General features: G+C 40.3%; 1 protein-coding gene across 1 annotated transcript in view; it reads left to right on the top strand.

Annotated features, from left to right (window-relative positions):
• LOC119048301 (collagen alpha-4(VI) chain-like) overlaps positions 1-12,083 on the top strand; it is a 112,029-nt gene that overhangs the window by 80,500 nt on the left and 19,446 nt on the right. Inside the window, exons 24-32 of the mRNA XM_053669551.1 lie at positions 1,387-1,449; positions 2,511-2,573; positions 3,368-3,430; positions 5,764-5,814; positions 8,197-8,232; positions 8,337-8,399; positions 9,702-9,764; positions 10,885-10,920; positions 11,899-11,935. Coding sequence (XP_053525526.1) covers positions 1,387-1,449; positions 2,511-2,573; positions 3,368-3,430; positions 5,764-5,814; positions 8,197-8,232; positions 8,337-8,399; positions 9,702-9,764; positions 10,885-10,920; positions 11,899-11,935 — 475 coding nt within the window. The remainder of the gene's footprint in view (positions 1-1,386; positions 1,450-2,510; positions 2,574-3,367; positions 3,431-5,763; positions 5,815-8,196; positions 8,233-8,336; positions 8,400-9,701; positions 9,765-10,884; positions 10,921-11,898; positions 11,936-12,083) is intronic.

The following is a 12,083-nucleotide window of genomic DNA, read 5'->3' as shown; positions in this document are numbered from 1 at the left end:
TCAAATCATATTTAATTCGTCAAAATTGTATTCAGTTTGGCAGGAAAAAATGTGCAACCTGTTTATGAAGTACCTATCATACACAGGGCATTTTGCCAACGGGCCTGGGACACTCAGACCACCAAGGCGAGGATATTGCCCTCAGGGAGTTCAGTCCAGTAGAGTAATGTAAGCTATTTTGTGGTAACTGGACACTTAAACTTCCAGTCGGTTCTTTCGGATTCTTCTAAGTGTAACCCAAACCTGTCATTCTGGAATACATTCTACATCTTTTTTCTAAAAGCCAAATTGTTTTAAAGTCTCCTCAAATGGAAGAACTTTAAAACAACCAATTTTATTAGCACATTGACTCGCACTCCTTAACTTTGAAGATCCTATGAGTGTCAGGAGATAATTCGAGAAGATTTCTGCTATTTTCCTCTTGACAAAGATACTAAAGACAGACATGGGTAATCAATGTGTAATAACAGATTTTATTTACTTTGTGATAAAAAGAGTACCCGAACATAGGGGGAAAAAACCAAGAGATGCATTTTTTTTGCCTTTTCTTTCAATCCCTGGCTTAATTCAGATTTGGATGCCCCGCTGCTGTGGGGTGCTGGCCTTCTCCTTTACATTCACCTTGCTGCCCTGCTGAGTGCGAGGGGAGCAGGCTGTGTGGTGAGCCATGAGCAAGATAATCGATAAAACCTCTCCTTAATTTTCACTCCCCACTGACATGTGGGTGTGATTCAGTACCCACACAGATGATTCAATATCTCACACGGGAGTCCAGAAGCTATAATCAATGCTCCTAATAGGAAAGCATTTCTCAGTAAAGCTGGAAAAAATTAAAGTGTCAGAAATCAGTAAAGCAAAATAGATCAGGGAGAAGACAAACAACTTTGCAGCAAAGTGCCCAGTGAGATTAGGCCCCTTAAGTGTACCTTTGCTTCTTGATGAAGTCAGAACACAATTTCTTGTTTAGCTCTTGTATATATAAGGAAAAGGTTGATTTTTTTTCTCCAGAAAAAACCACTCACTATCCTTGCAGCTTCTCTTATTCCCCTCTTAATGTCTAAACTGCCTTGGGTGAATTGAAATATAACAGCAGTGTTCTCAAACTTTAGTGCTTATCAGATTCAGCTGAAGAGATGGTTAAAAATATAGATGCTGAGGACTCACATCCTGCGCTTCAGATGGAAAGAGTTTGCAGTGAGTGTGCTGGGGGAGCTTCAGGGTGCAGATGCTGCTCGACTGACATGTAATAACTGAGACCGTGTTGGGCCAGGCACCTTAATTTGGGCTTCCATCAGCATCCAAGATGATTTTGTGGGTATGTGAAAAATACTATACTTATGTATCTCTACAAAAATTGGTTGAAGTGTAATTTTATTTTTGGACCAGGGACCAAGAGGAAGGCAAGGACCACCAGGAACCTCTGGACCGAAGGGCTTGCTGGGTGCTCAGGTAGGCATGGAAAACTAGAAGCTGCAACACAGCTGCTCGTTAACAATGGCCAGTTCACGCACCTGGGTGTTCCCAGACGAATAACGTAAAGCCTCCCTGTTTTTTTCTGGGATCTGTGGGTGTCAGGAGTTTCTAGAAATAACTGATTTGATGAAGTGGATACCAATCATCAGGTACATGCCCCCTTCTACTCTAAGTATATCGTGGGACTAGAGTGATCAGTGAGATGGGGATCGTAACACAGGTTACGAGGGGGACTGCGTAAGACAAGCTCATACTTAACTGTGGAACAAGAAAAAATAGTGTAAAAAGGACTGAGTGGTTAATTTACCCCTCACAAACACGTAAAGAAGGATTTCTATCCCAATTTTATAGACGAGGAAACTGAGGCCCAAAGGGCTTAAATTACTTGTCATCTGTAAAGTCAAGGCTAAACTGGCCTCTAACATGGGTCTTTCCAGTGCCTGTTCTACAACTCATCCAACATCCTGGTGGTGCAGAGAAGGTTCAGACCAGATTGAGGCAGATGACTGGAGTGGCTTCCTCAGGAAGGGAGCGTTGGCGATACCTTAAACCTGAGAAGCATGATTTAAGTTGGGGATGAGAATATCTATAGACTCAAAATAGCAGCTCCAGGATGGCCTAAGCCCTCGATCTGTCCACATTCTCTCATGGTCATGAGATTTCTGGCCTCTGAACTGATCGTATTATTTTTATTCTCACTTGATGATATTTTTTGTTTGGGAAGGGTGAAAGTCCAGTTGTTTGTCTTCCTGACCTCTTAACTCAAATCAAACATCCCCTCGAGTAGCCAGATGATTCCTTCAATTCTTGGTGTGTGGGAGACATGGCCTCTGGCACAGAACGCCTTACTCCCTCACTCCATCCCCCAGCCCAGATGTTAAATGTGTTCATTATGTATTTTCTATGTTGGAAGATAAAATTAATTGTATCTTGTGATTCATGAGCATGCTGCCAGTTCGAGACCATTTCAATAATAACAAGAGTCAGATGGTTAACTTTGTGGCCCTTTAGGTGATTTTGGGCATGGTCTTTTTCAGGGAAATCCTGGGCCTCCAGGGCCAAGTGGTTCAAGAGGAAAAGCTGGACTGAGAGGAATGAAGGTAGATGTCAGAGGATTCACTCCTCCTTGATTCTTGGGTCTTCCTATATGAACCTCTCCTGCGTGATCATTTCCAGCATGAGTTTCTGATACAGTTGGTGATGATGCTGACTCTCTATTACCTTATAGCTGGATAGCTGGATACAGAGTAGAAAAGACATATAAATAGACACATAGAAAGATAAATAGATGGCCACATGTATTAATAGACAAAGATATATCAATAGATAGATAAACATATGCATTCACCGTAAATGTGGATTCACACACTCACATCTAGAAAAAGTTATAGCAATATAAAATTCTATAACTGGTGCTGCATACTTGGTTTTGATAATTTTCAATACCAAAATTTAACATATATTTTTAGTTTAAAAATTTTTTTAATTTAATTGTTGTTCAAGTATAGTTTTCTGCCTTTTACTCCCAACCCAGCCCACCCCCCGGTGCTCCCCACCTCCCTCCCATTTCCACCCCCCTTAGTTGTTGTCCATTTGTCCTTTATATTAGTTCCTGCAAATCCTTCCCCTTTTTCCCCTGAAATTCCCTCCCCTCTCCCCTCTGGTCACTGTCCCCCTATTCTCTATTTCAGTGTCTTTGTTTTATTTTGCTTGCTTATTTATTTTGTTGCTAGCTTCCTTAACAAAAGTCTAGAGGAAGGTATTTATCCTAGATTGTAGGATGATGCCAATGGGACTTGAAAAGAGTGACTGTAAATTTCCTAAGAAAAATGATATAAAATTGTATGAACTCATAGGAGAAAATTAATTTCATCTTTATCATTTATTATAAAAGGGAGAGCATGGTGTTGAAGGACAGAGAGGCCCACGGGGTCAACAAGGACCAAGAGGGCAACCTGTAAGTCTAGCTTCTCTGTTTTGGACTCCTGATTGAATTTCTTATTTATTACTTGTTCTTATTTCACATAAAATTCTAATATTCACCGTGAATATTTGGGGTAACAAAAATGACATCATCACTAGAGCTGCTGTGAATCTCAACAATCAAAGATCCTTAAACTTCTTATCTCAATAAAGAATCCAAACATGTCTCAGAATTTAATTTGCTTTTTTACATGTTATTGAAGAGGGAAGTGCCAGTTAGCCTCTTCTGTTTGACAAAGGTGTTTTACAAGCATGAGAGTCTTTTAGGTATACAGAGATGCTCAGTGAAACTTTTTTTCCTAGGAAAACAAATAAGATGACCAATCAGGTGCACATTTTTAAAAAAGATTTTATTTATGTATTTTTAGACAGAGGGCAAGGGAGGGAGAGAGGGAGAGAAACATCAGTGTGTGGTTGCCTCTCGTGTGTCCCCTGCTGGGAACCTGGCCTGAAACCCAGGCATGTGCCTTGACTGGGAATCAAGCCAGTGACCCTTTGGTTCATAGGTCAGCACTCAATCCACACCAGCCAGGGCCCAGCTGCAAAATTTTCAGGACATGGATTTGATTATCCAGAGCAAAGAAATAATCTTTGAAGACTAAGGATCATAAAAGGTTTACTTCAACAGATAACACTTCCAGAGACAGGGCTATGCATTTTTACCTTAATCATTGCTTTGAACTCAAGAGCACATCAGTTTCTTATGACTATTTTCAATTCAACACCTTATTGGAATGAGCTTTATGATACAGGGTAATGTTGTCTTTCCTGCAACTCATATTTCTGAGATTTCTCTCATCAGCAGTAGAAAGGACCTGCATCTATTTTACGCTCAGCACTGAAATTGCAGTTGTTTGTCAGGAGAGAAAATAAAAGCAGTCCTAAGGAGCTTAAATGTAAATGCAGCAAGGGGAAAAACAGAACAAGATTACTGTCAAATGAAATGGAGGGCAAATAATGTTTTGCATCTACATTCAGTTCAGGTGATGAAGTTAACACTGTTTGACCTTATTAAAATATCCTAATTAAAAAGAAGGCAAAGCTTGTTCCTATTGACCTCTTTTTGACAAAGACAGAGCCGGGGAGCAATGCCTTTCTTGAGCGTATTGTTACAGGAAGGTTGGAGGATGTAGGGCATCTCCAAACTACACAGTGTGAGTCTCTGGGGCTCCAGATGCTGAAGGCTCTGCATGTCTTCCAGCAGACAGAAGCTGCAGTGACAGCAAACGAACCTTATGTGCATCCTTTTTTGGCAATCTTCGTCTTATTTTCTAATATTTTAAACTTTACTGCTTAGCCATAAAAATGATCTTTGTGGCTTAAAATTTTAAATTTTCTTCTCAGATGATGTAATTGAGTTCTTAAGGTGTAGTCTTTGTTCATTCAGCTTGAAGTACCTGAAAGGTTCTGAATTCACTCTTTATCAGGAAGCTCATTGTCTGTATGTACAGATGCTGAGATCCCTGTAGTATCATCAACATTTTCCTAATTATTATCATCAGCACCACCTCCATTGCCACCACCACTACCCCCACCACCATCATTACCACAACCACTATCACCACCACGATCATCACCGTCACAACCACTCTCTTGCCAACATCATCATTACTACCACTGTCAGCAGCAGAATAATGACCCCTTACCAAGTGCTTTCTCTGTGCCTGGCATTGTGCTAAGGACTTCCCATGCACAATCTCATTTACTCTTCCAACCATGCTAGATAGATGATATTATTATTCCCATTTAACAGATGAGGAAACTGAAGCTTAGAGAAGTTGAGTAACTTGCCTAAGGTCACTCATACAACCAATGTTAAAGTGGAATAAAAATTCAGCTCTGTTTGGATTTATAGCCTATAAACTTATTTACTAAACTACATTGCCTCTATCCCATTCTTTTTCCCAAAAATCCATCTAGAGATTTACCAATTCTGGAATTTCTTCCATCGTTCCTTTATCCTACAAGGAAAGCAAGTTTGCCCAAGGAAAACTTTGTACAGTGAGTGGGCTTCCTAAACCCATGGTATCTTGCTGAGGTACAGAATCTTGCTGAAGAGCAGGCTAAAAATTAAGAACACCCAAAACTTACTTGTATCATGGTCTTTAAAAACCTTAAACCCTATTCCCTCCTTATCCTATGAAGGTAGTCTAATGTTTATCCCATGAAGTTGGGATAAATCTCCATCAATCCCCCTTCTGCCTTCCCACCTCCTTCCACGGCTGACTTTTCCAAGGGTTCAGATAATATTATCAACCAAGTGATGATCTGGGTGACTCTACAATTCATCCTGTGTCATTTGTTTAGGGTTTTTCTGGTCCCAATGGATATGGACATCCAGGAAGAACAGGAAGAAAGGTAAGGTTTACCTTATGGAGTATTCTGAATTCAAGACTATAGCTTTTATTTTATTTTACTAGAATAAGAGTTACTGCTAAAGTGGCATGCCAGGAATGGTTCCTACATGCTGTTTACAACATATTGTAGCTGTCAGAGTTCCCTCCTTAAAAAATAAAAGCCAATTTTGTCACTCCGTTATTTAAAAATCAAACTCCTTACCTCACCTTCTTCCTGCCCAGCTATTCCCACCCCAGCCCTGGGCATCCAGGCTCTTTCCCAACTCCTTGCCTTTGCAAATGCTCTTGCCTCTATTTAGGATGTCCTTCCCCATCTCCCTCCTTTGGACAGTTTTTCCTCATTTTCTGCTAACTCAGATAGCAACTACTCTTTGTGGAAGACAGAATTTGTTTTGTCCTGTATTCTGTGTTCCCAAAGCACCTTGCTCATATATATATCTACAGTAGACCCTTTCCATTGATGTCATATTTAATTTATTCCTGTGTATTTGTCTACCTCCAGTTTGTGAACTTGATAGCAGGATTGCATCTCACTCATTTGGTATAGCTGGAACACAACCTGGCACAGTGTAGGTTCTTAATAAGTATATTTAAGTATTTCCACTCCCATAGGGTGCTAGCATTTTAACGTGTAGTTAATACATTACTGACCAGATTTGAAGTGTAGAAGTCACATAAACCTTGTTGAGCTAATCAAGTGTCAGTAGCTGCAGTTACTCTTCATGCTTCAGCTTGCAATTTACATCTTTTGTTTCACAAAAAAAGAAATTAGTGGGATGTTTGGTGATGTGCAGCTACTTAACTATGTCAGAGCTCTGGGCTGGCTTCTCTGCAGTTCTCTTGTTTCTCTTTGTGGCTCTAGACAATACCACTGCCATTTTATTGAGCAGGAAAATGCCTAAAACACAGTGATCCCTTAGTAGATATATCTGTGGAATGATGAACTGTGTGGGCCCACAGTGATCATCTAGCTTAGCCTTCTTGATTCACAGATAAGAAAGTGGAGACCCAGAGACATGCTGTAACTTGCTTGTGGTCACAGACATGGTTAGAGACAGGGCTGAGTGTGGAAGCTTGTTCATGAAAGTCTCATCTGGCAAATTAAGTCTTTCTCCTCTAGGGGAGAGTTTGTGTGGCAAAAAATTCTGCGTAGAATTCAAATGTGCATGTTTTGAGCCACATTACCCAACACCCTCACCCCCCAACCTAAATACAAGGGCAGTCTATGCTTATTGTGATATACTTAGTGCTGTGGAACACGCAGATTCACTCCACATTTGCATGAATTTTTTCTAGCAAGTCATAATGGTCTCACTTTAAATGGCCCTTACTGCTGCTTGGCCAGCAGACTATGTTTTCCTAGTCTGTTCACTCTCCTCTTCTCTGAGTGATGTGTCCATGCCGTCCCCTCTCCATAGATTATTCCCAGTGTAAAACGACTTAGGAATATCTCTCATCTAAAAAAAAAAACAACACCCAAACCAACAACAAAACCCTGACTTAACTACATACTTTCATTGCCCCATTTCTCTCTGGCAACTCTTGGAAAAAGTAGGTCCATACATATGGTTCTTACTCAGGGGTGATTTTACCCTCTAGGAGACATTCGGCAATGCCTGGAGGTATTTTGGTTGTCACAGCTGGGGAAGGGGATGATGCAGTGTTTTTTCTTTCTTTTTTTAAACATGTTCTCTCTCTGCCTGGAATGTTCTTCTCCTAGATATCTGCTTGCCTTGCTTCCTCAATTCATGCTGGACTTTGCCCAAATATACCCCCATCCATTGTGTCTTTCTTTATCCCTTAATCCCCTCTCTGGAACAGCTTTTATCTCTTCCTAACTTATTATACATCTCTTCCTCATTAGCGGGTAAGTCCCGTGATAGCAGATTGCAACGGTCTTCATTCTGTTCACTGCTTAACTCCCAGTGCTTAGAAAAGTGCCCAACACATAGTAAGTGCTAAATAAATATTTGTTGAATGGATCATTGCTTTGTAGTGTGCCTTTGATCTGACCCTGAGGACCTGCTTTCCAATAGTCAATTTGGTGCCTGCTCCCCTGGTGTCCATGGGATCAGACCTCTGGCTATTTAAACTGATAGGTAAAAATGCTTAAGAAAGCAGTTTCATTACACAATATGTCAAGGAGGGGTGGGAATTTAGAAAAATCATTTGCAAGTTGTTTCACAATGAATTATAGAAATAAAAAATGGACAGTTGGGAGTAGCTCAAGATAACTTTTGATATAGTTGTTTTTTCTGGCACCTGTTTTTAATTTTTTTTCTCAAGTTACTGTTTCTTCTTTTTTCTTCTGAGGAATACCAAAAAAGAGAAAAGACTTAATCACATGGAGTTAAACCAGCTCTTCTCTCATTTCTGACACTAGGGTGAACCTGGATTTCCCGGCTATCCTGGCACAAAAGTAAGAAGATATCTTTCTGGGCCCGGCAGCTGGTATGCAGCATGTGTCATTTGTTTGTACTCGTTTTTCTTTACATTCAAGATTTTGCTTTTGATTCTCTTAAGGGAGAAGCTGGTGACCCAGGCCACCGAGGAGAGAAGGGGGCGAAGGGAATCAGAGGGAAGAGGGTAAGAATGAAAGGGATTTCCCAAGACCTACGAAGGCTCACATCATGACACGCTGCTCACGGGAGCCCATTTCCATGGGGTTGATGGACCTGTGAGCAGGACGCCCTTCCCCTCCTCAGGCAGGCACATTTCACACCCTCCTAAGGCTACCTCACTCCCCACTAGTTCCATTCTCATTCATCTGAGTGCAAACACAGCTCGCCAAACCATAACGACAGAAAATCCAAGCTAGAATATCAGCTGAGTAATATCAATCTTAAAGAAAAAAGTTTGGAGCCACCGCTGTCTTTGGTAAACCTAGATATCATTTGGAAGGGTATTGTTTTAGATGCAGAGCAAATATTGCTGTTTCTCTGAGCTTTTTCTAAGCCTTACCTTTCTCTTAGCTTCCACTACATACTCAAGAATGTGGCCGTTATCTCGGTAGACTTTGAGTCCTATTTTCTGTACTTTATAGAGACTACCATTAAAAATCTATTTCTTCAGGTTTTGAAGATTCAATCTTGAAGGGCCACAATCACCAGAAGCTCTTTTTAAAAAGAGTAACCCCATGTATATCTAAAACCTTGGTAGATATTGGTAGGTATAAAAGAGGTAGATAAAACCTCTTTTAGCTGGTAGGGAACAAGACCTTTTGGGAAAAAGACATGAATCAGAGTTCAGTGAAAAAAAGAGGAAAGGAAAGTGAATATATATTTTCTAGGAGCTCAATAATTGGTATTTCCATACACTGGCAAGGACATAAAGAAAATTTTGATCTGTGCCTCACTTGGCTTCCTGCTGGCTGATATTGCCCTGCTCAGCTAAACTTATCTCTCTGGTTTCAAATTTAAAGAAAAGATAAAACATCAGTTACATGCAGATGATGGTGAGCAGTGAATCCATGATTAGCATATACCTTTTCTCACACACTGAAGACCAGAAGGGGGCGGAGGAGCTTTATTTTTCTCTTGATGCCAGGGGCTCAATGCACACTTTATGCATTCATTTAATCACGTGACCTGGAGGGTCAACCGAATATGACATCCTTTAAGACCATTTGGAAGTGTGTGTTTGTGTGCATGTACACATGTGGGCTGGAATTAGGTATATGGGGAAAATTTAGATAGTTCCCATAAAGAGGACCCTTCTCTTTCTAGTCTCTGTGTGATCTAGTCCATGGCTCACAGTTCACAGACTGACCACTCTATGGAAGACTCACTCTACCTTAGATATAATGACAACTTGATATGTCAGAGTGATGGCTTTAATTGAGTTATATTCAAGGGGGGAAACTTATTCTTTTGGTCTGGTGATTTTTAGGGTAATGCTGGCCTTCCAGGATTTGTTGGAACTCCAGGTGAGCAAGGCCCACCAGGACCACAGGTAACATGGACTCTACTCCTTTCTCTTATTTTTCAACTTTTGTGTAAAAATGCATAAAGATCTGATAAGATGCATCTCTAAGAAGAAATGAACACTTGGGACACACAAGAGCATCTATATAGGGAATAGATCAAATTTGCTTCACATTCGCTTCACGTCCTTACAGAGTATATTTCTTCAACATACATGTTTTACTTGAAGATTTAGAGTGGATGGAAATGTATAAGTCTGTCTAAATACATTAAATAATACACAATACTCCTTGGAGATTGAGTTTATGTCCAATGTAAACAAGGTAAGCAACAACATTTATGCCCAAACTAGAAAGAAATCCTAAGAAAATAGGACATTTTTATCATCTTAACTGAATTGACAATGTGGCAAGCCCACATATATTTTTTAAATTCTCTGGAAGGTTATTTGATGTGAAAGGAAAGAGTGGAGTTATTGTCACTTTGTCCCGCAGCACATGCTAGGAGGCTAGCAGTCATTTCATGAGGGATGGCACAGTGGGTCAGCTGGGGGTTGAACCTGGTGGTTCCACGGCAGTGTTGGGCTTACTGGAGAAGTACAACAAAGTCAGAGAATCAAAAATCCTAGAAGGACCACTCATGCTCATTTTGCAGGTGAGAAAACAAGATTGAGAAGATTATAGTGACCTGCTGAAGGTCACAAATTACTGTCTTGTGGAGTCTAAATAAGGCATCTCTATTCTGAAGGATCCAGGAGAAATTTCTTCAGGTCTAGGGCTTAGATATGGTGGTGGTGGGTGGACAGAGGAGAAAGGAATGGGAAGGACTGGGTTCTGCTTTAGAACTGCCTACAAATGGCTTTGAGATTCTTGAATAGCCTTTTCCTGAATTTTATCTTAAACTATGGCTTTGTCTCAAAATGACTTGGTCTTCTAAAAGTTACAGACCATCTACCTAGGCATCCTGGACTCCAAGGTCTGGCACACACCTCCTAGGTACTCCGACCTCCTTCCTTAAGGGGTCAGACAGAACTCCAGGAGGTGGTCCATGAACTGTGGTGAACTTTATCAGAACTTCACGCCAGTTCAGGATAGTAATGTATTGGACCTCAGAACTTTGCCTTTTAAACCTGTTTCTGTTCTTTGCAGGGCATCAAGGGCCCCAAAGGCTTGGCAGATATGACGGTAGGTGAAGGTTTGAATTCTAAACCTCACTCTTTTTGGAACACAGAGCTTTCCACTTTGACAAAACAGAAATCTATAAAGATTCTTTAGTTTTGCCTCTTACAAATTTTGTTGGTGCCTTAAGCTTGTAGAATAGACTTTACTTTGAAAGGTTATAACCAAATCAAATAAAAAGAGTAGAGTAATATTTTATTCTATTTGTGGAGGAAATCTGTATGTATCTGAGCAGTACTAGTTGACACGAAAGGAAAGATTGCGATCACTCCCCTATGCAATATGCCTTTTTTGTAAGGTTCAAAAATATGCTTATAAAGTATTTATAAGCCAACATACAGGACACAGTCCAGGCCTTTGTGTCTCATGGCACATGTGAAAACAATCTCAAAAGTTATGATGGTTTTTCATCTTCCAAGTACAAAAATACTATTGTGGGCTGGGGGAAGGAAGTGGGGACAATTGAGGAGCAAGAAGTGGTGGGTGGAGGGAAAAACAGAACAGAGAAAGGAACAAAACAGAATTCTAGGGGAGGTGTTAGGAGTACTGTCTTGGCAGCCATTCTAAAGAAGTGTACTAGGATTTGCTGATATAGAGATCCAAAAAGTGAAGGCACTTCTCTGCCTTCTGTGCCGAGATTCCTGGATTTAAACTTCTTCAAAATCATATTTGATTTCTTTGCCTTGTGAGGCAGATAAAACAGATAAAAGAATTCTGCTTATCTATCTAGCTCTAACAATATGGGCATTATATTGTATGTAAAATATTTTAAATGTTCTAAAATAGCCACTGGATCCATAAATGTAATTGCTGGATAGTTTTATTTACTGTTACAATTTTTAGGTTTTCTGATATAGCTTCAAACGTTTCAGATAGGCTCTGATAATATCCATATGGTATTTCTAAATCACCAGAGTGAGGAGGAATGTACTTCAAATTAAATATTTTTCCCTTTTTTTCTATCTCTCTCCATCTTCCCAACAGCCTTGTGACATCATCGATTTCACACGAAAAAACTGCCGTAAGTTGTTTGGAAAGGGCTCAGAGGGAGCCAGTGGTGTGACAAGGGGATGCATCATGGACTGGGGACATAAGTCACCATGGATTTCACTGAGGTTTGGGAGGTGCCATTGTCCATCATAAAAGGATCCTGTAAATGAATATGTGTA

Source organism: Artibeus jamaicensis, unplaced genomic scaffold, assembly GCF_021234435.1.
Source record: "Artibeus jamaicensis isolate MK-2021 breed Jamaican fruit bat unplaced genomic scaffold, CSHL_Jam_final contig_519, whole genome shotgun sequence".
Lineage (NCBI taxonomy): Eukaryota > Metazoa > Chordata > Mammalia > Chiroptera > Phyllostomidae > Artibeus > Artibeus jamaicensis.
This window is presented reverse-complemented; position numbering and strand designations above follow the sequence as displayed.